The 25,881-nt window shown below is 42.4% G+C and overlaps 1 protein-coding gene across 4 annotated transcripts in view; it reads right to left on the bottom strand.

The window, feature by feature from the left end:
- Positions 1-7,371: 7,371 nt before the first annotated feature.
- Positions 7,372-25,881, bottom strand: part of LOC134344293 (tandem C2 domains nuclear protein) — a 104,643-nt gene continuing 86,133 nt past the window's right edge. For 2 of the 4 annotated variants that reach the window (XM_063043829.1, XM_063043838.1), the window contains exons 12-13: positions 24,564-24,772; positions 7,372-13,765 (exon numbers count right to left, since the gene is read on the bottom strand). In XM_063043829.1, coding sequence (XP_062899899.1) covers positions 13,658-13,765; positions 24,564-24,772 — 317 coding nt within the window. In that variant the 3' untranslated portion in view covers positions 7,372-13,657. The other 2 variants (XM_063043855.1, XM_063043847.1) reach the window with 2 other exon arrangements.

The raw sequence follows: 25,881 nt of genomic DNA, 5'->3' as shown, positions 1-25,881 counted from the left end.
TTTGGTTAAGGTTAAATCAGGGTTGTCGAGGCCTGCTGGATGGTGCGGCACGAGGGCCCACAAAGGCCCATTCCACACTGTATCTCTAAATAAATAAAATGAAATAGATAAAAATAATATCATTGGGAAGAGATTAGACAATGGCGGACAGGATAGAGAGGATTGAGGAAATAAATTCAGTAGGGCAAGAACAGGTAGAAAGAAAGGGCATAACAAAACAATCATGGGTAAGGGTTAGAAGTAGGAAGTGTAGGATTTTGTCAATATCAGATAGGCTATGGAGGAGATATCTCCTGGTGTGATGAAATCTCCAATAGTGCAGGAGACAATGGCCAGAACACCAAAACACCTGGACTTTTCCCTAGATCTAAGAAGGCTGGAGGGGTGTCGTTTATAAAATCATGATGGGCCTAAACAAGATGGATTTCCAGAATCTTTTTCTAAGGATATAGGGTGTCTAAAACCAGAGGACATAGTTTTAAGGTGAAAAGGGGGAAAGATCTAAAGCAATTGGGTGTGGAGAGGTTTTTCCACACACGGGGTGGTGGGTACAATTAGGATGCCTAAAAGATATCTGAACAGGTACATGGTAGGAAAGGGAGAGGCAGCATAGCTTTGTATGTGCCAAGTCATGCCTTACCAACTTGACTGAGTTTTTTGACAAGGTGACAAGAGAGATTGATGAGGGTAGGCCAGTGGATGTTGTCTACCTGGAAGGCATTTGACCAAATCCCTCATGAGAGGCTATTCCAGAAGATTAAGATGCATGGGATCCACAGAGAATTGGCTGTTTGGATTCAGAACTGGCTTGCGCATAGAAGACAGAGGGTAGTGGTTGAAGGGACTTATTCGAGCTGGAGGTCTGTGCTTAGACCTCTGCTGTTTGTAATGTATATAAATGACCTGGATGAAAATATAGGTGGGTTGGTTAGTAAGTTTGCAGATGATGCCAAGATTGGTGAAGCCATAAAGAAGTACAGCACAGAAACAAGGCCTTCAGCCCATCTAGTCTGTGCTGAAACTATTTAAACTGTCTACTCCCATCGACCTGAACCAGGACCATAGCCTTCCATATCTCTACTATCCATGTACCTATCCAATAGAGGAGAGTTGTGGTTAGTGTAGGAGACTGGCAAAAAATACAGCACAATATAGATCAGTTGCAGGTATGTGCTTAGAGTGGCAGATGGAGTTTAACAAAGATAAATGTGAGGTGTTGCTCTTCAGTTGGGCAAGCTCTTTAATAGTGTTGCTGAGCAGAGAGATCTTCGAATCCAAGTTCATAGCTCCTTGAAAGTGGCTCCACAGATCAATAAGGTGGTTAAGAAGGTTTATAGAATGTTTGCTTTTCTTAGTCAAGGCACTGAGTTCAGAAGTCAGGGATTGTGTTGCAACTTTATAAAACTCTAGTTAGGCCACATCTGGATTATTGTGTACAGCTCTGATTGCCCCACTATAGGAAGGATGTTGAGGCTTTGGAGAGGATGCAGAAGAGGTTTAGCAAGATGCTGCCTGGTTTAGAGGGCATGTGCTATCACGGGAGGCTAGATAAATTTGGGTTGCTTTCTCTGGAGCATTGGAGGCTGAGGGGAGATCTGATAGAGGTTTGCAAGATTATGAGAGGCACAGATAGAGTGGACAGAGAGTATCTGATTCCCAGGGTTGAATTATCTTTGTGATTTACCTTCAGCTTGTAATCACCTTTACCTGGCCATAGTTAACAGTGAGGTCCATTTTTACATATATAGAGTAAAGTTGCTCTTTTCTTACATTCACTTGCCTATATAAGAGTCTCTTGAAAGTCCCTACTGTATCAGCCTCTACCCACAACCCTGGCAGTTTGTTCCAGGCACTTACCATTCTCTGTGTAAAAACCTATCTCTGACATCTCCCCTAAACCTTCCTCCACTCACCTTAAGAGAAGTCCTCTGGTATTGACCATTACCATCCTAGGAACAAAGTACTGGCTTTGCACTCTATTCATTAAAGATGATCACTTTACCTGTTGACTGAATTCCTTGACCTCCCCTTCCAGACTCTCTATAACCTTTTCCCTGGATCCTGATGTAGGTTCTGACCTGTAAAAATCGCTCCCCCAACTCCCTAAACAGATGTTGCTCGACTCACCAGGTTCCTCCAGCAGATCATTCATTACTCTAGATTCTAGAATGTGCAGTCTCCCATGCTCACATCCAATTCCCTGCTATTGCCAGCATGTCTTCCTTCCCCATCCTCCCCAACTATGCTGTGACTATTTAATGCTTTCCTGCTCGTTTCCTGCTCACTTCAATGATCAGCCAAATATCCACTTGCAAATTGCGCTTCTAACCTGCTCTACATTCCCTTTTTTCTTCAGCGGTTTGATCAAGGGATGACTACGTAAGCGCGTGGACATCAGCGAGTTAGACCAACTCAAAGAGGTTATAGAGTGGGCATCAGAGTAGAGGGAGACAGAGTAGGAGGGCTTTGGCTCAACAGGGCTTCAGCGATAACAGGTAGAGGCGAGGTAGGTTACCTGTGTAGAATAGAGTTAGTAAGTATATCTGTGAGGGTGGTGTTCTGTACTGGGTGTTAGATGTGGGAAGTCCGGGACACTCCCAGCCTCCTAGATGGCCACATTTGCGCCAGGTGTGTTGAGCTGCAGCTTGATGGTGCAGCATTAGGGAACTGGAGCTGCAGTTCGATGACCTTTGGCTGGTCAGAGAGAGTGAGGCAAGAGAGGCGCTATAGGCAGGTAGCCACTCTGGAGCCTCGGGAGACAGGTAAGTGGGTAACAGTCAGGAGAGGGAAGGGCAAGAGTCAGATACTAGAGAGTACCCCTGTGGCTGTCCCCCTTAACAATAAGTATTCCTGTTTAAGTACTGTCGGGGGGGGGGGAATGAACTATCTGGGGGAAGCAACAGTGGACGTGCCTCTGGCACAGAGTCTGGCCCTGTGGCTCAGAAGGGTAGGGAAAGAAAGAAGGCAGCAGTAATAGGGGACTCTATAGTTAGGGGGTCGGACAGGCGATTCTGTGGATGTAGGAAAGAAACACAGATGGTTCTTTGCCTCCCAGGTGCTAGGATCCAGGATGTTTCTGATCACGTCCGTGATATCCTGGGGTGGGAAGGTGAACAGCCAGAGGTCATGGAACATATTGGTACCAACAACATAGGTAGGAAAAGGGAGGAGGTCCTGAAAACAGACTACAGGGGATTGAGAAGCAGGACCTCAAAGGTAGTAATCTCGGGATTACTGCCTATGACACGCAACTGTGAGTATAGGAATAGGGTGAGGTGGAGGATAAATGTGTGGCTGAGGGATTGGAGCAGGGAACAGGGATTCAGGTTTCTGGATCATTGGGACCTCTTTTGGGGCAGGCATGACCTATACAAAAAGGAAGGGTTGCACTTGAATCCAAGGGGGACCAATATCCTGGCAGGGAGGTTTGCTAAGGCTATTGGGGAGAGTTTAAACTAGAATTGCTGGACGGTGGGAACCGAACTGAAGAGACAGAGGAAGGGTCTGTTTGCTCACAAATAGAGAAAGCTTGGAGACAGTGCAAGAGGGAGGATAGGCAGGTGATAAAGAAGGGATACGCTCAGACATTTGGTTTGAAATGTGTCTATTTTAATGCAAGAAGATCACGAACAAAACGGATGAGCTTAGAGCGTGGATTAGTACTTGGAGTTGTGTTGTGGCCATTACAGAGACTTGGATGGCTCAGGGGCAGGAATGGTTACTTAGAGTGCCAGGCTTTAGATGTTTCAGAAAGGACAGGGAAGGAGGTAAAAGAGGTGGGGGAGTGGCACTGCTGATCAGAGATAGTGTCATGGCTGCAGAAAAGGAGGAAGTCATGGAGTGTTTGTCTACTCTGTGGGTGGAAGTTAGAAACAGGAAGGGGTAAGCAACTCTACTGGGTGTTTTTTATAGACCACCCAATAGTAACAGGGACATCAAGGAGCAGATAGGGAAACAGATTCTGGAAAGGTGTAATAATAACAGGGTTGTCGTGGTGGGAGATTTTTATTTCCCAAATATTGATTGGCATCTCCCTAGAGCAAGGGATTTAGATGGGGTGGAGTTTGTTAGGTGTGTTCAGGAAGGTTTCCTGACACAATATGTAGATAAGCCTACAAGAGGAGGAGAAGATGGTGGTGCGACGGCAGTGCGTGCGGCCTCTCCGTTGATGAACATCTGTTATCTGTCAAGTAGGGGACCGTGCACGATTCTGATTTGACGGAGATGACGTGAGAGTACGAAGGAACATCTGGAAAACTTCTGAAATGCCCGTTTCACTGCCGCTGCTATTGTGTGGTAACCGGAATCTCCGGAGCAGAAGGCCCTGAATCCTTGGCTTTGCTTGTTTCAGCGGCCGGGGCTAGGTTGAAGGCGCTCAGCAGAGGATGGCGCTCGGGAGGCTGTATCAGAGAGGCTGGTCGGAGGCTCAAAGTTTTCGGATGGATGGACTTGGTGTCGGCTGTGGTTGGCTGCTTCCAAGGCATCGGCAAGTTGACGGTGCCTGGAGGTTTATGGCAGGGAGTTTCTCTCTTTTGCCGCCTGCTATTGGGGACTCAGGAGTCGATGGACTCGGGGACTTTGAGAATATTTTTACCGTGCCCATGGTTTGTTCTTCATCAAATTATGGTATTGCTTTGCACTGTTGTAACTATATGTTATAATTATGTGGTTCTGTCAGTGTTAGTCTTTGGTTTATCCTGTTTTCCGTGATATCACTCCGGGGAAACATTGTATCATTTCTTAATGCATGTATGCATTTCTAATGACAATAAAAGAGGACTGAGTGTTCTCATAATCTAGAGAAGAGAGGCTGTACTTGATCTGGTATTGGGAAATGAACCTGGTCAGGTGTCACATCTCTCAGTGGGAGAGCATTTTGGAGATAGTGATCACAATTCTATACCTTTACAATAGCATTGGAGGGGGATAGGAACAGAAAGTTAGGAAAGCATTTAATTGGAGTAAGGGGAAATATGAAGTTATCAGGCAGGAGCTTAGAAGCATAAATTAGGAACAGATGTTCTCAGGGAAATGTACGGCAGAAATGTGGCAAATGTTCAGGAGATATTTGTGTGGTGTTCTGCACAGGTACATTCCAATGAGACAGGAAAAGGATGGTAGGGTACAGGAACCACGGTGTATAAAGGTTGTTGAAAATCTAGTCAGGAAGAAAGGAAAAGATTACGAAAGGTTCAGAAAGCTAGGTAATGATAGAGATCTAGAAGGTTATAAGGCTAGCAGGAAGGAGCTTAAAAATTAAATCAGGAGAGCCGGAAGGGGCCATGAGAAGGCCTTTGGCGAGCAGGATTAAGGAAAACCCCAAGGCATTCTACAAGTATGTGAAGGGCAAGAGGATAAGATGTGAGAGAATAGGACCAATCAAGTGTGACAGTGGAAAAGTGTGTACGGAACTGGAGGAGATAGCACAGATACTTAACGAATACTTTGCTTCTGTATTCACTACAGAAAAGGATCTTGGCAATTGTAGGGATGACTTACAGTGGATTGAAAAGCTTGAGCATACAGACATTATGAAAGAAGATGTACTGGAGCTTTTGGAAAGCATCAAGTTAGATAAGTCTCTGGGATGGACGAGATGTCCTCCGGGCTACTGTGGGAGGCGAGGGAGGAGATTGCTGGACATCTGGCAATGATCTTTGCATCATCATCAATGGGGATGGGAGAGGTTCCAGAGGACTGGAGGGTTGCAGATGTTGTTCCCTTATTAAAGAAAGGGAGTAGATAGCCCAGGAAATTATAGCCAGTGAGTCCTACTTCAGTGGTTGGTAAGTTGATGGAAAAGATCCTGAGAGGCAGGATTTATGAATATTTGGAGAGACATAATATGATTAGGAATAGTCAGCATGGCTTTATCAAAGGCAGGTCGTGTCTTACGAGCCTGATTGAATTTTTTGAAGATGTGACTAAACACATTCATGAAAGAAGAGCAGTAGATGTAGTGTATATGGATTTCAGCCAGGCATTTGATAAGGTACCTCATGCAAGGCTTATTGAAAAAGTAAGGAGGCATGGGATCCAAGGGGACATTGCTTTGTGGATCCATTGGCTTGTGCACAGAAGGCAAAGAGTGGTTGCAGACGGGTCATATTCTGCATGGAGGTCGGTGACCAGTGATTTGCCTCTGGGATCTGTTCTGGGACTCCTTCTCTTCGTGAATTTTATAAATGACCTGAATGAGGAAGTGGAGGGATGGGTTAGTAAACTTTCTGACACAAAGGTTGGGGGTGTTGTGGATAGTGTGGAGGGCTGTCAGAGGTTACAGCGGGACATTGATAGGATGCCAAACTAGGCTGAGAAGTGACAGATGGAGTTCAACCCAGATATGTAACTGTAAAGTGGTACACTTTGGTAGGTCAAATATGATGGCAGAATATAGTATTAATGGTCAGACTCTTGGCAGTGTGGAGGATCGGAGGATTCTTAGGGTCGGAGTACATAGGACACTCAAAGCTGCTGCGTAGGTTGACTCTGTGGTTAAGAAGGCATACGGTGCATTGGCCTTCATCAACCATGGGATTGAGATTAAGAGCCGAGAGGTAATGTTATAGCTATATAGGACCCTGGTCAGACCCCACGTGGAGTACTGAGTTAAGTTCCATCCACTTGAAAAAGTGGGATCTGCCAATGGCCACCCATTTTAATTCCACTTCCCATCCCCATTCTGACATGACAGTCCATGGTCTCCTCTACTGCCATGATGAGCCCACACTCAGGGTGGAGGAGCAACACGTTATATTTCATCTGGGTAGCCTCCTAATTAATGGCATGAACATCGATTTTTCAAACTTCCAGTAATGGTCTCCTTCACCATTCCCCATTCCTATTTCCCTCTCTCTCCTTATCTCTTTACCTGCCCATCACCTCCCTCAGGTGCTCCTCCCCTTCCTTTTCTTCCATAGACTAAAGTCCTCTTCTATCAGATTCCTCCTTTTCCATCCCTTTATCTCATTCACCAATTGACTTCCTAACTCTTTACTTCACGCTCCCCACCTGGTTTCAACAATTACCTACTACCTTGTATTTCTTCCTCCCCTCCCCCACCTTCTTACTCCGACTTCTCATCTTTTTTCTGCAGTACTCATGAAGGGTATTGGCCAAAACATTGACTGTTTGCTCTTTTCCATAGATGCTGCCTGGCCTGCTAAGTTCCTCCAGCATTTTGTGTGTGTTGCTAATTGCTCCAAACCTAGTCCTCACATTTTGTCTTGTCCATTTCCGGAGAATAGTGAGGAGGTTAGAGACTGTAATCAAGTAGTCAGCTTCCAGAGATTGTTTTCACTAAAACAGTGCATAATTTCCTATAGATTTCCATCACATAAAAACCAGAGTGCAAATAAATGCAATTAGATATTTATTTTTCACTAATTAAACACTGACATTTACACAAGATAAGATCAACATGTAAAGAGGTATTCTTTTCCCTAGAAGCTTATGGTGCTACAAGGTAAACTTTGGAGCTCACCAGGTTGAATCAATGATGACAAAGATGAAATTTAACTGAAATCCATTGTCATGGTGCCTTAAACCTTTAAAACCTTAGGTACCAACTATCAAATGTACTATCACTCCACTAGTAAATGTTCCCACAATCCACAAATACACTTAAACATTCCGGCTAAAATCTGAAACAGAAAGTTTGTTGTGAGTGATCGGAAGACTGAAGGCTGGGTGATCACCTGCTGGGGTGGGCGAATGGTGATTACTTGCATGATTCATGGGTATATGTATTTATTTATTTAGAGATACAGCGCAAAACAGGACCTCCCAGGCAGCTGAGCCGCACTGCCCGGCAACCTGCTGATTTAACCCTAGCCTAATCACAGGACAATTTCCAATAACCTGTCAATCCATAGGTCTGTGGACTGTGGGAGAATATAGAAGAGACCCACATGCGCACAGAAAGAACGTCTAAGCTTTCTTACAGAGGATGCCAGAATTGAACTCTGAACTCCAACATCCTGGGCTGCAATAGCATCACACTAACTGCTATGCTACCATGGCGCTCCAGGGTGGGGGAAAGGTATATGCCAGTAATTGCTTTCTGAAAAGTTCCACTAAGGAAGTTGAAAATGAAATGGCATGATTTACATCTGATGAGGAAATTGGATTAGGTTTACAAGTATGACAGGATTGCAGTTCTATCTAATCTTCTGAGTGATGAAATTACCTGGAAGCAGTTATTTTTATGATTCATTTTGGAATAAATTTAAATAGTTTTAGAATTACACAACAGTATAAACAACAGTGCACTGCAGTTGGATTACCAGGCAAGAAGTTAGGTGCATACTTTGTAATTCAGATCACTTGTCAAAAGTTTTAAATCACTTGTTCTAAGAGACTGAACACTGGACTAAAACTGCAATCACTGGAATGGTGGTTGTGGGGAGCGTGGTGTAGTTAATGGGGTGGGTATTTCACTCATCTCAAAGCTCTTGCTGCTTTGTGATCATTAATGTGGCAAAAACTGTGCAACTTGAACATGGAAAAAATATTAAGGTTCTGACAGAGGGATGTAATAAAATAGTTAAAATAGATAAAATAGTTCACCTAATCTGGATCAAGAATGCTGATGCAGTGTCTCAGCCTGTAATGTTGACTGTTTATTATTTCCATAAATGCTGCCTGACCTGCTGAGTTCTTCGAGTATTTTGTATGTGTTGCTCTGGATCATGAGTTTCCCAATTGTCATCCTTGCATAGAGTATATCAATCCTAGATTCTGAGCAGCACGAGAATTCCACCCCACCCCCCATCATAGATCCTGTGTATCTCTAAGCTAAAATGTGGTCCCTCTAATGCCATATCAAGGTACCTTTATTTCAGGGGTTCCTAACATTTTTTTATGCCATGGACCCCTACCATTAACTGAGGGGTCTGTGGACCCTGGGTTGGGACTCTTCTGCTTTATATCTGTAGTGAAAGGGAAAAAAATATAATCAGGGGTAGAGTGAAAAAATAAATTAGGCTGCCAGTTAAAATGTTGACTTTACCAGACAGGAAGGTTTGATGGAGCAACATGGTTCCTAGGCAGCAAATAGAAACAAGCAGGGAAATGAGATAATGCCAACCACACGTACCTGGGGCCACAGAAACACAATGGTGCCAAACAAGGTGAACTGACATTTTCAAATCATAACTCAATCAAGTATTAGGGCAATGCGGCCACAAGCAAGAGAAGGAAATCCAAGCAACACACACAAAATGCTGGACAAACTCAGCAGGCCAGACAGAGGGATGCAAGATGTCCTGATAAAATAGTTCACCTAATCTGGATCAAGAATACTGATGAAGTGTCTCAGCTCCTAACATCGACTGTTGGATTATTTCCACAGATGCTGCTTGGCTTGCTGTGTTCCTCCAGCACTTTGTGTGTGTTTCTTAGGCATTGAGCAATTAATCAATGCAGGTTGTTTGACTAGAGGGAGGGTGACAGAACATCATACAGAATGGAGATTCACCCATAACTCTGAGGATTGCAAGATCCTTGGGTACAATGGCATACAGCGGGATCTTGAGGTGCAATCTGGGGCTTCCCAAAAGTGACAACTAAAGTAGATAGGGTGGTAACGAAAGCATGTAACAAATACACCTTTCATTGGTCAGGGCACTGAATATAGAAGTTGGCAAGTCACTTTGCAGGTGTATATAGCTTTGGTTAAGTTCATATTCAGAGTATTGTGTGCAGCTCAGGTTGCCACATTACTGGAAGGATGTGGAGGCACTGGAGAGGGTGCAGAAGAGATTTGCCAGGATACCGCCTGGATTAGAGAGTATTCACTACTCTACAAGAAGAGGTTGGATAAATTGGAATTGTTTTCTCTGGAGCTGAGAGAATGTACACAGTTATGAAGGATATATGTAAGGTAGACAGTCTTTCTCCCTCGGGATGGAAATGTCAAATTCTAGAGGGCATAGAATTACAGTGAGAGGGGAAATGTTTAAATGAATGTACGAGGCAAATTTTGTTTTATGCAGAGTGGTAGGTGGTTGGAACAAGCTAACCAGAGGGGCAGATACATAGCAATGTTTACAAGGTATTTAGATAGGCATGGCAACAGGTAGGGAATGGAGGGTTATAGACCGTGTACCGGAAAATAGGATTAGTTTAAAGTGGCGTGGATATGGTGAGCCAAAGGACCTGTTCCCAAGCTGTTCAATATACTATCTGCATCAATGTAGCGAGAATAGGTCTTTTAATGATGTTGCAACTAAATGGGCCAAAAGGAGGTGCATTTCCAAACACCTAGCTACAAACCATTGCACCAAATAGAAGGAATATGGATGAGATTCTAGAGGAGGTTCAGTACAAAATAATACAGGATCATCATCTGAAAAACTGCACGTAAGTGAAAAGAGCCCTTTCAGGATTTTGTTTTCTGCCCATTTGAAAAGCTGGAGGAAGAAGGGAAGATCATTCACTCAAACCTTGCTATTAATGTAAGGCATTGCTCTAATCTCCATTAACACAGGTGCAATCAAGATATTTGAAACAGCTTGTAGAAAAAGACCTGCGAAAAGTCAGAGAGAGTTGATGAATGTTACCACTAGAAATTATTGCAAGACTTATGAGTAAGCTGGTTTGAGTGAGCTAGGGCTTTTCTCTTTGGAGCAAAAGAGCGTGTGAGGTAACTTGGTGGAGGTGTACAAGATAAGAGGCTTAGATCGAGTGGATAGCCAGAGACCTTTTTCCCAGGGCAGAAATAGCCAATACAGTGGGGCATAATTTTAAAGTGATCAGAGGAAAGTATATGGTGGGGATTCCTAACCTTTTTTATGCCATGGACCAATATTATTAAGCAAGAGGTCTGTGGATTCTGGGTTGGGAACCCCTTCTTTAAACTACTGGGATTATGCACCGTCTGAAATTGAACAGTTTGAGGCTGAGAAGTGCGTGAGACATGCAACAGGAAATTATTAGGTAGTTGTGGAACATTATCTTCATGAATGTTTTACTCAGTTGGTCACTTTTTAAGCAGACTGCCCCGCACAGTAATTTGTATTTTAATGTGGTCATGTTTTCTACTTTAATTAGTGGCTTTACTTCAATGACTGGAAAGCAAATACTTAAGTTATTAGGATGCTGCAGACGCTTTTAGTGGATACAACACACTCTTCTTCCCCACATGGCCCAGACAGTGATGTACAGCCCATTCTCTCAAAGATCATATTGTTTGTTCTAAGGAATTTTCTGAAAAGTCTGTGCTTCTGCACAGCACGTGACCCAGTTTCCAGCTGTAGAACATGACAGTCACGCACCCGATAGACAAATATCACCGTGTTGATCTTGGCCAATCATTTAGACATGAGGTAAACTTGTCACATGTGACATAAGCTTTGTAGATTTTCACATTAAATTGCCTATGAAGACCAAGTGAGCTAGCTAAGAGGTGGGCCAAAGCAGAAATTGCCCAGAGATTTATTGCTAATATTAATCAGACATCAATGACTATGGAATCAGTGCAGGATTGTGGCACTGAGGTAAAGGATCAGACATGATAACATTTAAAAGGCATAAGGGGCCTACTTAGATTTCTTAAGTTCTCATTATCCAGTTTTAAAAGGATGATTGTAAACATACAATACTGTGAAAAAGTCTAGGGCATACATATATATAGCTAGGGTCCTTAAGACTTTTGCACAGTACTGTATATTGGTAAAAATAGGAAGATGGTTGGGAAACAGAAATAAGAATACTTAGCTTTGTATTAGCTCAGTAGTATTAAATGTTATTTGCTAACTGGAAAGACATAATATACAGTACTGTGCAATGTCTTAGGCACCCTAGCCATGTGCTTAAGACATTTACACAGTACTATAGCTACTTTCTATCACAAAAAAGAGATTACAAACACCAAACCTTAATATTGAGGTTCCTCCCCCTTTCCTTTGAGATGGGAATTGCTTTTCAAGCTAATTACACCTGAGGAATATTTACTGCAAATCAAATTACAACCATTTTTCGTTTCACACATTCTTGCAACATGTTTCAGTGAGTGAAATTTCATAAATCAAAAAGCTGGATGGAATGTATTGCAGGTCTGTTAACTTCGTAAATTCAGGACATATACCTCACAGGCTCAAAGATATGAAAGGAAAGGTTTGTAAACAGGATGTACTGTCATTATTAGAGGAAAAATTAATCAATTTGAAGTAATCTAGTTGAAATTTTCCATTTGCGAATAAATAGTTTTAATGGATGTGCAGTAGTATGAAGCAGCACATATTTAAGTTGAGCTCACAGCAACAGGACCACAACCTTGTCATAGGATTTGGAGGTTTGCATGCCTCAATGACCTGGAGAGCTATGGTGTATTGGCTAGAGACAGGGCCTAGTGCTTTGGCTCTTGGTAGGGTCACCCATGCCAAACAGGTCAAAGGGTAGATAGAGGTCAGACTAAGAGTGGTCTATTGGTCCTCCAGGTTCAGGGGCTCGGGTCAGGGCGAACAACCCTGAATGGTTAAAAAAAAGTTACAGAAACGGCAATGAAGAGTCCTTCTATAGTTTGTGTGATGACATGGACAGACAGGAGATGGAGGACCTTCATTGCTGCTCTAAACATCAGCAGCATAACGGGCAGTAACTAAGTCAACCCTATCGTAGTGTATCAATATCTTCTATGCTTATTACTGAATTCCATCTACTAGAGTTGCACTGCTCACGAGGAGGGTGGTCTGGTGTGGAAGCAAGTGTAAGTATAAGTTAAATTATCTTATCCAAAAACCAAGAAAATCCAGTAATATATTCTGTAGAGCAGCTTGAACATAAAACATACAGATTAATATAAATAACAAATTCAGAAACATCACCCTCAATAGCTGGTATAAAAAAACTAAAGGGCTTATGTAATGGGGGGGGGGAAGCTTCAGAAAGATACACCATCAGGTTAAAAAGAAATTCCTACTTTACTTACAAGACTATGGCTATAACAATTTAGAGGGTATGGTGTTCTCAAAACTTCATTTTCTATTTAGAGTCAATGTGCTAATATCTCAATAAGGCTGACATTTTATTGATGCAAGGCATCTTCCTCATTCACAACATGGAGATTTTTTAATCCTTCATTAATAAATTTCAAGTTTTTCATCTCCAGCACACTGGGGTCATGCAATAAATGCCCAAGTTGTACTAAAAAGAGAAAACTCAGGACTATTAACTCAAATTAAAGATGCCTTTTCAAAGCCACTACTTATAAATACACGCTAACAGACAAACTGGAACAGTCCTCTATTAAATACACTGAATTTAAATCAGAACATTATTGATATTTGATGTTAATCAATTGGCATAACACATGAAGAAAAGTTTTACTACCTGATGACCATGAAACAAAAGAGACTAGAGCAAATATAATAACTTTATGTACTACCATGTGGAACACATTACAAGCCAGTTAAGACAGTACAGAGGCTTAGGAAATCACTATCCCAAATCATTGGGAAATTTCAAACACAACCTGTTGTATGCTTCAACATTTTTTATATATATTCCATGCTTGAACAGTGTCAGGTTTTCCAAATTAAGAACACAGTATTATCATATTAATGTTTCCTGTGAATCTACTTATAAAAGACACAATTCAATAATATTCCAGTCCAGTCTGACCAGTAAAGTTACAGTCTGGCTTGGTGTGGCAACTTCAGGTGAGACTCAGATTGTGCCAGTTGATAACAACTTTCTCTGGGTTGGAGCTTGCATCCTGCCACTGTTCCAAAGCCAATCCAGTGCTGTCCCAACCGATCACCACCTACAAATAATTTAAATGCAATAAAAATAAGGCACTTGGGTCAGGCAAATACAACTCTGCATTGCTATTACAAGGTTGTTTTCATTCCTGTTAAAGAAAATTATTTACTGATTTTAGTTAGAGGTACAGTGTGCAACAGGCCCTTCCAGCACAACGAGCTGCTCTGCCTAGCAACCCATCTATTTAGCACGAGCCTAAACACAGAACAATTTACAATGATCAATTAACCTACCAACCGGTACATAGAAACACAGAAAACCTACAGCACAATACAGGCCCTTCAGCCCTCAATGCTGTGCCAATCACATACTTACTTTAGAAATTACCCAGTAGGGTTACTTTAGGGTTACCCATAGCCCTCTATTTTTCAGAGTTCTATGTACCTGTCCAGAAGCCTCTTAAAAGACCCTATCGTATCTGCCTCCACCACCGTTGCTGGCAGCCCATTCCACGCACTCACCACTCTGTGTAAAAAAACTTACCCCCGACATCTCCTCTGTACCTACATCCAAGCACCTTAAACCTGTGCCGTTTATCTTTGGAGAATTGTAGGAAACTGGAGCACCCAGAGGAAACCCACACAATCGCAGGGAGATCGTATAAACTCCTTACAGAGAATGCTGGAATTGAACTCTGAACTCCAGAATGCCGGAGCTATAATAGTGTCGAGCTAACTGCTATACTACCATGGTGCCCTAGCGATTAGATTAGATTCAACTTTATTATCATTGTGCCGAGTACAGATACAAAGCCAATGAAATGCAGTTAGCACCTAACCAGAAATGGAAAGAAGAGTGTTATTTACAAAATAACTGCGAATAAAAAGCAAGTGCTACAGCACACAAATATAAAAGTACTGAGACAGTACAATATGGGTGCAATACTGCTTTGCGCTGTGATGTGAGGTTCGGCAGGGTCACAGCCTCAGGGAAGAAGCTCTTCCTATGCCTGCTGGTGCGGGAGTGGAGGCTCCTGTAGCGCCTACCGGATAGGAGGAGAGTGAAAAGTCCATGGTTAGGATGAGATGCATCCTTGAAAATGCTTTTCGCCCTGCCCAGGCAGTGCTTATGGTAGATGTTCTCAATGGTGGGCAACTGGGTGCCGATAATCCGCCGGGCAGTTTTCACCACACGCTGGAGTGCTTTGCGGTCCAATATGGGACCATTGCCATACCATATAACTGCAATACACATATAACTGCAAGATTACCATCAGCTTTAAAAGAAACTTCTACTTTCTTCAGTTCAGATGGGCCAAAGGGCCTATTCCTATGACTCTCTAAACTGACCAAATTGGATTTCTCTTGCAACAGTTGTTTTTAAGGAAGCTTTCAAAAAGATTTTTAAAATCTGAGCTGCAGATCTTTCCTACACACCCTTCTACTAAAAAGCCATATCTCATCACAGAGTCACTTTCGTGTTGATAATCCTGCTCGAGCTCTCAAGTCTTCTTCCACTGGTCTCTTCAATTTAAATAATCTCCCCCAAAAGGTAATTGGCAGATCAGCTTTTTAGAACTACATTCCTAAACTGTGGAATTCAATACCTAAAACTGTAAAGGGTGTGGAATCAGCTGACACTTTTAAAAACCAGCACAAAACCTATTTATTTAACTTCGCTTTTAACTAAACTTTTTTGTCTTTTATTTTCATGTTTGTACTTTATCTCATAGTTAAGCACTTTGAATTACATGTCTGTGTGAAAAGTGCTCTATAACTAGTTTGAGAAAGTCTGCAGATGCTGGAAATCCAAAGCAACACACAAAAAAATTACTGGAGGAACTCAGCAGGCTAGGCAGCATCTATGGAAATGAATACACCTTATATTCTGTCTAGGTAGCCTCCAAACTAATGAATATCAGTTTTCTCTGACTTCCAATAATACCCCCCTTTACCATTCCCTTTTCCCTCTCGCCTTCTCTCCTTACCTGCCCATTGCCTCCCTTTGGTGCTCCTCCCATCCCCCTTTTCTTTCTTCCATGGCCTCTTGCCCTCTCCTATGAGATTTCTCCTTCTCCAGCCCTGTATCTCTTTCATCAATTAACTTCCCAGCTCTTTACTTCACCCCTGCCCCATTCCCAGTTTCACCTTATGTTTCTTTCTCCCCTCCCCCACCTTCTAATTCTGACTTCTCATTTTTTTTTCATTCCAGTCCCGACGAAAAGTCTCAACCCAAAACTCTTTTCCATGGATGTTGACTGGCCTGCTGAGTTCCTCCAGCATTTTGTGTGTGTTGAATGGAAATGAATAGTTAGCTGATGTTTCAGGCAGAGACCCTTCTTCAGGACCGAAGAATGGTCTCCAGCCGAAATGTCAACTATCTATTCTTTTACTTAGATGCTGCCTGACCTGCTGAGTTCCTCCAGTATTCTGTGTGTGTCGCTATAAATAAGTTATTATTATATCACAAAGATCCTTTCAATGTCACTGGGTTTTGAGTAGTGCACACACAACCTCATTTTATTGAGGACATGTTCTTGCTCACAGCCAATCCCACAGCTTTGAGATGCTTTATCTGGGTGACCCAAACTGTACCTGCCTTCGCCCTCTCACCAGGCTGTGAGAGCACAATATGGACAGAATCCCTCAATTCTGGCCATGCTGTTTGAGAGGATCTCAGTGGAGATGTGTGCACAGGAGACATATGGGAGAGGAACATCTCTTGGGTTTTGAAAGCAAGAGACTACAGATGCTGGAATCTGGAACAGCACAATCTGATGGAGGGATTCAGAATCTGTGGTGACCTGGTGCAATGTTACAACCGGAAACATCGACAATTATTTTCTCCAAAATCTTTTAGCTTCTCTTCTGGATAATAAGCTATCTTTTCCAGCTACATTTTTCCTAGCCTTCACTTTTTTTAATTCATAAGTCAAATAAGGAGGGGCTCAGTTTTCATTAATTCCCTTGTCAAAACTCCCTTTGCCTTCCTGCTCAACTCTCACCAACATCAATTATCTGTCCTTTCATGGTTGTCTCTCACATTGACCTTTAAATCCAGACATCCTGGTACTATCCCCCTTTGTCTGTCACAGTTTGCCATGTTATCCCAGGCATTGGCAAGTTGTGTTTCATTTGCTGTTGATCCTTTGTCTGCACCATTCTTTCAAGTTAATACTTATCTGGATTTCTGCCAACTGTTAAAATAGCTAATTCCCTGCACAATCGAAGCTTTCCTGCAAATCATTCTGTATTTGAGCACTTCAATATACAAAACGTTAAAGAACCTATCGTAATTAAGCAGTAGGGATCTACATAAAAACTGACTGTAAAAGCTTTTATAGATATGTAAAAAGGAAAAGACTGGTAAAGACAAATGTAGGTCCCCTACAGACAGAAACAGGTGAATTGATTATGGGGAGCAAGGACATGGCAGACCAATTGAATAATTACTTTGGTCTGTCTTCACTAAGGAGGACATAAATAACCTTCCCAAAATAGTAGGGGCAGAGGGTCCAGTGAGATGAAGGAACTGAGCGAAATACATGTTAGTAGGGAAGTGGTGTTAGGTAAATTGAAGGGATTAAAGGCAGATAAATCCCCAGGGCCAGATGGTCTGCACCCCAGAGTGCTTAAGGAAGTAGCCCAAGAAATAGTGGATGCATTAGTGATAATTTTTCAAAACTCGTTAGATTCTGGACTAGTTCCTGAGGATTGGAGGGTGGCTAATGTAACCCCACTTTTTAAAAAAGGAGGGAGAGAGAAACCGGGGAATTATAGACCGGTTAGCCTAACGTCAGTGGTGGAGAAACTGCTGGAGTCAGTTATCAAAGATGTGATGACAGCATATTTGGAAAGCGGTGAAATCATCGGACAAAGTTCAGCATGGATTTGTGAAAGGAAAATCATGTCTGACGAATCTCATAGAATTTTTTGAGGATGTAACTAGTAGAGTGGATAGGGGAGAACCAGTAGATGTGGTATATTTGGATTTTCAAAAGGCTTTTGACAAGGTCCCACACAGAAGGTTAGTGTGCAAACTTAAAGCACACAGTATTGGGGGTATGGTATTGATGTGGATAGAGAATTGGTTAGCAGACAGGAAGCAAAGAGTGGGAATAAAGAATGGCAGGCAGTGACTAGTGGGGTACCGCAAGGCTCAGTGCTGGGACCCCAGTTGTTTACAATATATATTAATGACTTGGATGAGGGAATTATTGGAACTCGTTGGAATTTAGAAGATTGAGGGGGGATCTGATTGAAACGTACAAGATCCTAAAGGGATTGGACAGGCTAGATGCAGGAAGATTGTTCCCGATGTTGGGGAAGTCCAGAACGAGGGGCCACAGTTTGAGGATAGAGGGGAAGCCTTTTAGGACCGAGATTAGGAAAAACTTCTTCACACAGAGAGTGGTGAATCTGTGGAATTCTCTGCCACAGGAAACAGTTGAGGCCAGTTCATTGGCTATATTTAAGAGGGAGTTAGATATGGCCCTTGTGGCTACGGGGGTCAGGGGGTATGGAGGGAAGGCTGGGGCGGGGTTCTGAGTTGGATGATCAGCCATGATCATAATAAATGGCGGTGCAGGCTCGAAGGGCCGAATGGCCTACTCCTGCACCTATTTTCTATGTTTCTATGTTTCTATGTTTCGATCTCCAATGTAACTGTCCAGCATTATAGTCATCTATTTGGCGATCAAGTTCTCAGACCCAACTGACAACTCATGACCTGTTCAAAACTGAAAACTCATTTATAATCAAAATACGTACAGTATTCTGCAAAAATTTTAGGTACCCTAGATTTTTTTAATATGGTTTCAGGTGGTATGGCCTTCACCAAGCTCTGATCTCAACAACATCAAGGCTTGTGGGATTACCTGGAAAGACAGAAGCAAGCTGGACAGCTGTAGTCTGCAGAACTATGGTAAATGATCCAAGCAACACACATAAAAGTTGCTGGTGAACGCAGCAGGCCAGGCAGCATCTCTAGGAAGAGGTGCAGTCGACGTTTCAAGCCGAGGAGCAACCTACTAGCTGATTTTCTTATAAAACTGCATGACAGCGTACCCAAGAGAACTAATGCAGTTTTTAAAGCAAAGGCTCGTCACACAAAATATTGATTTGATTTAGTCTTTTTTATTGTTTATGGCTCTTTTTAATAAATTTTTGATATTTAGAAACTTTTCATTATCTTGAAAGCATTTTCATGTTACAGATTTTTTTTCACATTACTTTTACACAATACTGTATATGTTACCAAAGACCAAGTTGAAATTCATTTTCTTGATCATCACTCTCTTGTATGCTTCAGAGACGTCAACATCAACCTAGAGCACTGGAGAGAGACCACTAACATCACTACTGCAAACTCCTACATATCTACTGGCAGAATAAGCAAACCAAAGTCAATGTCTTCCTCCAGGCCAATATTCCCAACACAGAGGTCTTATTTACACTTGCTCAACTCCACTAGGAATTCCTAGTGGGACCGGAGAAAATCACATGGAAGGCGTTCAAGGAAGTTGTTGAAAATTTTCTTGGCATCTGCAGAGCACCAAATTATATGCAGCCGGTTGAAAGCATGCTTCAAGCACATAAAACCATGAAATGCAACATATCACTAAAGATTCATTTTCTGTATTCCCATTTAGACTTCTTCCCTGCATTCTTGGTGCTGTTAGTGACGAGCATGGGGAAAGGTTTCACCAGGACATTGCGGTCATGGAGAAAAGATACCAGGGCAACTGGAATCAATCAATGCTGGTGAATTATTGTTGGACACTTAAGTGGGAAGCCCCAGACACTGAGTAGAAATGAAAACCATTAACAAAATATTTTTAACTTAGTTGAACTATTGCAAAGCATCAGAACCATTATGCATTTAAACACATTATAGTCAATAAAAGTTAATTTGTTGTTTCTCCGAATTCCTACGTGATACAAGTAGTCTGAAATTATATTTGTGTTCACCTTCAAGCAGTCTATCATAAACAAATTAAAATTCTGAGGAAGCAACACTTCTGAAAAAAATTGTTGTCCAGTGTTTTCAAGGGTGCGAGGGAAGAGAAGTGAGTGCAGTTACAATTACAAGGGAGAAGGTGCTCAAAAAGCTAAAAGGCCTAATGGTGTTAAGTCATCCAGGCCAGATGAACTGCACCCTAGGGTTCACAAAGATCATTCTGGGAATAAAAGGGTTATCCTATGAGGAACGTTTGATAGCTCTGGGTCTGTACTCACCAGAATTTAGAAGGATGGGGTGCGGTGGGGGGGGAGAGATTTCCTTTTGAATGTTGAAAAGGCCTTGATAGAACAGATGTGGAAAGGATGTTTCCCATGGTGGGCGATTCTAGAACAAGAGGGCACAGCTCAGGATAGAGGGGGATCGACTTAAAACAGAGATGTGGAGAAATTTCTTTAGCCAGAGGGGTGGTGAATTTGTGGAATTTATTACCACAGGCAGCTGTGGAGGCCAGGTCATTGGGTATATTCAAGGCAGAACTTGATAGGTCCTTGATTGGACACGGTATCAAGGGTTATGGGGGAGAAGGCCACAGAGTGAGGCTGGGGAAGGAAAAATATGGATCAGCCATGATTCGCCAGACTCAAATGGGCTAAATGGCCTAATTCTGCTCCTATATCTTATGGTCTTATGGTTTAGGTAATGGAGTGTCACTGTTACAAATTCCAACGTAAACATTCGAGAACAGAATAAAATTTGCTCTCACAAAATTTGTGAAGCAAATAAACCATAATTTATATTTTTCAATTTGCATTTCTTGATGCACACACAGATGTCATGCTTCCCATAACAAATTGTTGTAATATGGGGCAATGTAATCGTCCATAATGGTGGCTGTGGGGTCATGAATGAATGCAAGTCAGGCCTCTCCTGCACCGGATTCAGACACTTCACCCCAAGATTTTTGTTTTTCTCTTCAGTGTTTGAAAACATTCTGCTTTTGAAGGAGGATCTCAGCACTTTGCTTAATTAATGTCCAGGATCCCAACACTTAATGTCTAGAAGCAAGTCTTGTAAGGGAGGGAAGTTACCAAATGACTGTCAAGACTCTCCACCCAATTACTCCTCCTGGGACAGCTCCCTCCTGGATTCTGGCCATCGCACCTCCTCTATGTGGGAAGCTTCCCAAAGTCTGGAAAGTCTGCTCAGCTGTGGTTAGACTCAATTAGTTGTTAAAATTAAGGTAGGTGCCACCATTGCGAAATATAAATAACCACAACCACCCCCTTTTCTTGTCCTTCAGCCCACAATTTGGCAAAAAAATATAAAGCACAAGTGTTTCGCCTCCCCTACTTTAGCCTCTGACTCACCAGAGTTCGGAAGTTCATAGAACATAGAACAGTACAGCACAGTATTATTCTGTGTTCTATGAACTCCCAAAATTTGGTGAGTCAGAGGGTAAACAAAGTTGTGTTGACCTTTTAACCTACTCTAAGATTAACCTACTCTTCCCTCACATGTAGGTCTCCATTTTACTTACGTCTATGTGTCTCTTAAAAGCCTCTACTGTATCTGTCTCTAAAACCATTCCTGGTAGTGCATTCCATTCACCCACCACTCCCTGCAGTACATTTCAAGAAAGGTTTAGTAGTACATTTCTCAATGTAATTTTCGGAGTTCTAAACTAAGCCTGTAATTCAAGCCCTTACAGATTTATTTGTACTGTAATTTAAGAGGCCTGGTACTACAAAGGCTTCTTTGGCTTCCGAGAGGAAACAGATCTTTTGAAACTACAGAATGAATGGTCAAACATGAGCCAGTGAAAGTGATACAGCTGATGTTGGCCATTTATCTGTGTGCAAGGAGTACAGTAATTGATAACCAAACCAATGGTGTTGCCTTGCCCATTTAATTGAAACATTAATGAAAAGTATCTTTGTGGTAAAACTAAATGGCTAGAGGGAAACTTATACAAGTATGTCAATGATGACCTCATGAAGGGTGTGATTCTTGCATTGCACAATGCAAACAATCACCTGGCTTGTTGAAGCAAAACTCATCCCAGTTAAATTGTGCGATTTGCATCCCCACCCCTCAAAGCTTATTTGTGATGACTTAATCTGTCACTAGCTGTTCCTATGCTGCTGAGATGGCTCAGAAATCTCCAACTACATAACAAACAATTACAAGTTATTACATTCCCCTAGCCCTTGTCTGGTGAAGGATTGATATGTCCATGAGCAGATAAAAGATAAGCAGACTTCAAAGGAGGTGGTTGAGGCTACAGGCGTATTTTCATGTCAGCAGTCTATGCCAGCAGCAAGAATGTGACAAAAATTGATAACAGGTGGAAATAGGTTACATTGATCTACTACAAGACAAAGGAGCAGAATTAAGCCATTCAGCCCTTCGAGTGTGCTCCGCCTTTCTTTCGTGGCCCATTTATTATCCTCTCAACCCCATTCTCCTGTCTTCCATAAAGCTAATGCCCAAAGCCTGTTCTCCTGGCAAATTGTGCTTTGGAAAACAGCTGTGATCTATGTATTTGTTTTAACTCATGGGGCAGGATTGTAGTGTTAGCACAACACCTTATAATACCAGTGACCTGCTGCCTATACGGTGTTTGTACGTTCTCCCCATGTCTGTGTGGGATTCCTCTAGGTCTCACTCCACCGGTTGGTAGTTTAATTGGTCATTGTAAGTTATCCTGTGGTTAGGCTAGGATTAAATTGGGGAATTTGCCTTTAAGGCTCAAAGGGCCATAAAGGGCTACTCCGTGCCGGATCTCAATAAATAAACAATAAATAAATAAATAAATAAATAAATAAATAAAGATTGACTTTGGAAGGGCCAATGGTGAACAAGACTTGCTAGCACAATTACATCATTGACTGGCTTTGTTAGATATAAATGGCCTTGTTCAGTAAAGTCATGAAATGGGTGACATGTAGTGGGTTAAAAAGCCCAAAGCATCACCATGTAATACTGGTCTTCTATAAAAGGGTCTCCGCCCACCAGCTTCAAGTACGGTAAGTCCCCAGGTTATGATAGGAACTGCTCATGGTCTGAATTGAAAGTATGTTTTAAATGAAAACGAATAGTGTGTGGGAAAGGATTAAAGAAGCAAGTGTGGGCAGAGTGACTGCCAGTCTTGGTGACTCAGTGAGCGAACAAGTCTGCTCAGAATTTCCCAGCTCTGCTCAGCTTGACCAAGCCCTTGACCGAAACAGCTCAGGTGGTGGAATCTCCACATCCACAGATCCCAGAAACATAGCTAGTACCCATTCCCACAGGGCATATATGAGCAGCACTGAATGTGATTGAAATTCCAACATCCAATGCAGAGATACTGGGGTGTCACCTGTGCTTTGAGACAACAGCCAGAACAAAAAAACATTTATCTCCCAGATCAGAAACAACAGTTTACTTTTGGAATGGTGCCAAGGTTTTTGAAATATGCTGAAGGAGGTCCCCAAGATATTGATTTATAATTCCTATTTCAAAGTGTTACAACTACTCAATCAATCAGTAAGTGCAACAGACAAGGAAAGGATTCAATGGGGGAATTTTGGACCATGTCTAATAATGTGACAACTTCTATTTATACATTGCATTATTTTTCTAACTCTGCCCACTCTTCCTCACATCAATTCCCTTCCTTCCGTATTATACACCTTAGATTAGGTTGCCATGTGCCTTCCAAATGTAAACCTCTCTCTTTGGCAGCTTCCAGCAGCACTATTCCCTTCCCACACACCGAACCACAAAGCCTCCACAACTAAACCCACTAACCTGGAAAGAGGAAACACTGAAGAAAAAACATCTCTCTGCAACCCCTCAACCCCACCCCCCAAAACCATTAAGTAAATTCAGCATTTTCTGTTTATTTTTCCTAAAGTGGGAAATCCAAGTGTGAGTGGATTCGGTACCCCAGTTAATGTCCAGATTAACTGTTTGTTCCTGCTGTTATCTCAAAAAACTGGAGAGGCCTCACTTGGAGTATTGTGAGCAGTTCTGGGCCCCTTATCCTAGGAAGGATGTGCTGACTTTAGAGAGGGTTCAAAGCAGGTTCACGAAAATGATTCCACGATTGGAAGGATTGTCATATGAAGAGTGTTTGATGGCTTTGGGCCTGTACTCACTGGAATACAGAAGAATGAAGGGTGACCTCATTGAAACCTACTGAATGATGAAAGGCCTCAATAGAATGGATGTGGAGAGGATGTTTCCTATGTACAGGAGTTTAAGACCAGAGGACACAACCTTAGAATAGAGGGGTGTCCATTTAGAATGGGGAGGAGGACAAATTTCTTTAGCCAGAGAGTGGTGAATCTGTGGAATTCGTTGCCACGGGCGGCTGTGAAAGCCAAGTCATCGGGTATATTTAAGGCAGAGGTTGATAGATTTTTGATTGGTTAGAGCATGAAGGGATAAAGGAAGAAGAAGGAGATTGGGGCTAAGAGGGATAATAGATCAGCCATGATGAAATGGCGGAGCAGACTCGATGGGCCAAATGGCCTAATTCTGCTCCTAGATCTTACAGTCTTATGGTGATAATCCAGTATCTCGGCACTGAATGTTGGAATTTCATTCACATTCTGGGCTGCTTGTGCATGCCAGGTGGAAAAGGCTACTTGCTGTGCCTCTGAGATCTGTGGGTGTGGGTGTGGATGTGAAGCACACCACCTGAGCTGCTTCTGTCGAGGGCTGGGTCAAGCTGAGCTGCCTCTCTTCCCACACTTGCTCACTCTGTTTCTACGATCCTATCCCACACACTGCTCTCCAGTTAACACACAGCTTTCTTTCCAAAAGCAAGTTTAACAGCACGTCTTGAAAGAGCCATACTTGAGCTTCTTTGCCGTCAGCAGATATTCCCAGCCTGTGGAATAAGTAGGACATACCTGGCCCAAGTGATGCTTTCTTCTGACCGAACTCTTGCTGTAGAGTTTCAGGGTAAAACTAACTCTCTGGAAAAGGAGCTCATTTTGAGCAACAGGGAAGAGAAATGTTTCTCCCCACTTCACCTGGCCGTTCACAGCTTTCAGAGGGCGAGTCTTCTTGGTGTCAAACAGCCCATCCTTTGTCTCCATCATTATTTTCACATAGAAAGCTGGACAGAGAAAGCACACGCTATTAGAACTGTCTGTTGTAGTGCTGCATCCTCTCACAATATATGAAAACCACAGTGAACCCTCAGGACAGCAGGAAAGGTCACTGGCTGTAGTCCATAATCACTGCCTTGTAGCTGTCCAGCACAAAAAAGCGGGCAGGAAAGCCCATTGCTGACACTATCCACTCAGCAAGTTGCCTTTTCCAAAAGTTCCCTTCTAGAAAGCGCTATAGGGCTAAAATAAAATCAAAAATCTTCACGTCATCTTAAAAGTTTCTTCCCCGAGGTAATTAATCTGATAAACCATTCTAATTGGACGAACACCACCCCCTCTATTACCTCAATCAATGCACTGTAAACACTTTAAACCACTTTATATAATGCTGTTTACACTGCAAATCTAAGCTGGTATTTATGCATATTTTATTCCATTTCTGTACCTATATAAGAGGGGTGATTGATAAGTTTGTGGCCTAAGGTAGAAGGAGTCACTTTTAGAAAACCTAACACATTTATTTTTCCTACATTTACACACTTAGTCCAGCGGTCGTAGAGCTTACCGATCCCTTCTTTGCAGAAGTCGGCGTCCTGGACCTCCAGAAAGTGTCCACAAAAGGGGTGATTGATATGTTCATGGCCTAAGGTAGAAGGAGATGAGTTATTAACTTCAAACTTTCTGCATTTTCACTCCAAGAGTTGAACTGCACGTGCATGTAACGAGAGCGGTATAACATCTCCTTCTACCTAAGGCCACAAACTTATCAATCACCCCTGCTGTGGACCACCTGGAGGTCCAAGACGCTCTCATTACATGCATGTGCAGTTCAACTCTGAGTGATAATGCAGAAAGTTTAAGTTAATAACTCATCTCCACGAAATTATCAATCACCTCTGCTATGGACCACTTCTACGAAGAAGGGATCTGTATGCTCCACGACCGCTGGACTAAGAGTATACATGTAGGAGAAGACTATGTCGAAAAATCAATGTGCTGGGTTTTCTAAAATTGACTCCTTCTACCTTAGGCCACGAACTTATGAATCACCCCTCGTATAATTCTTTATAATTGCTGAATATTCTTGTGTTTAGTTGCATATCATGCCAATACA

Source organism: Mobula hypostoma, chromosome 1 (assembly GCF_963921235.1).
Source record: "Mobula hypostoma chromosome 1, sMobHyp1.1, whole genome shotgun sequence".
NCBI classification, from domain to species: Eukaryota; Metazoa; Chordata; class Chondrichthyes; order Myliobatiformes; family Myliobatidae; genus Mobula; species Mobula hypostoma.
This window is presented reverse-complemented; position numbering and strand designations above follow the sequence as displayed.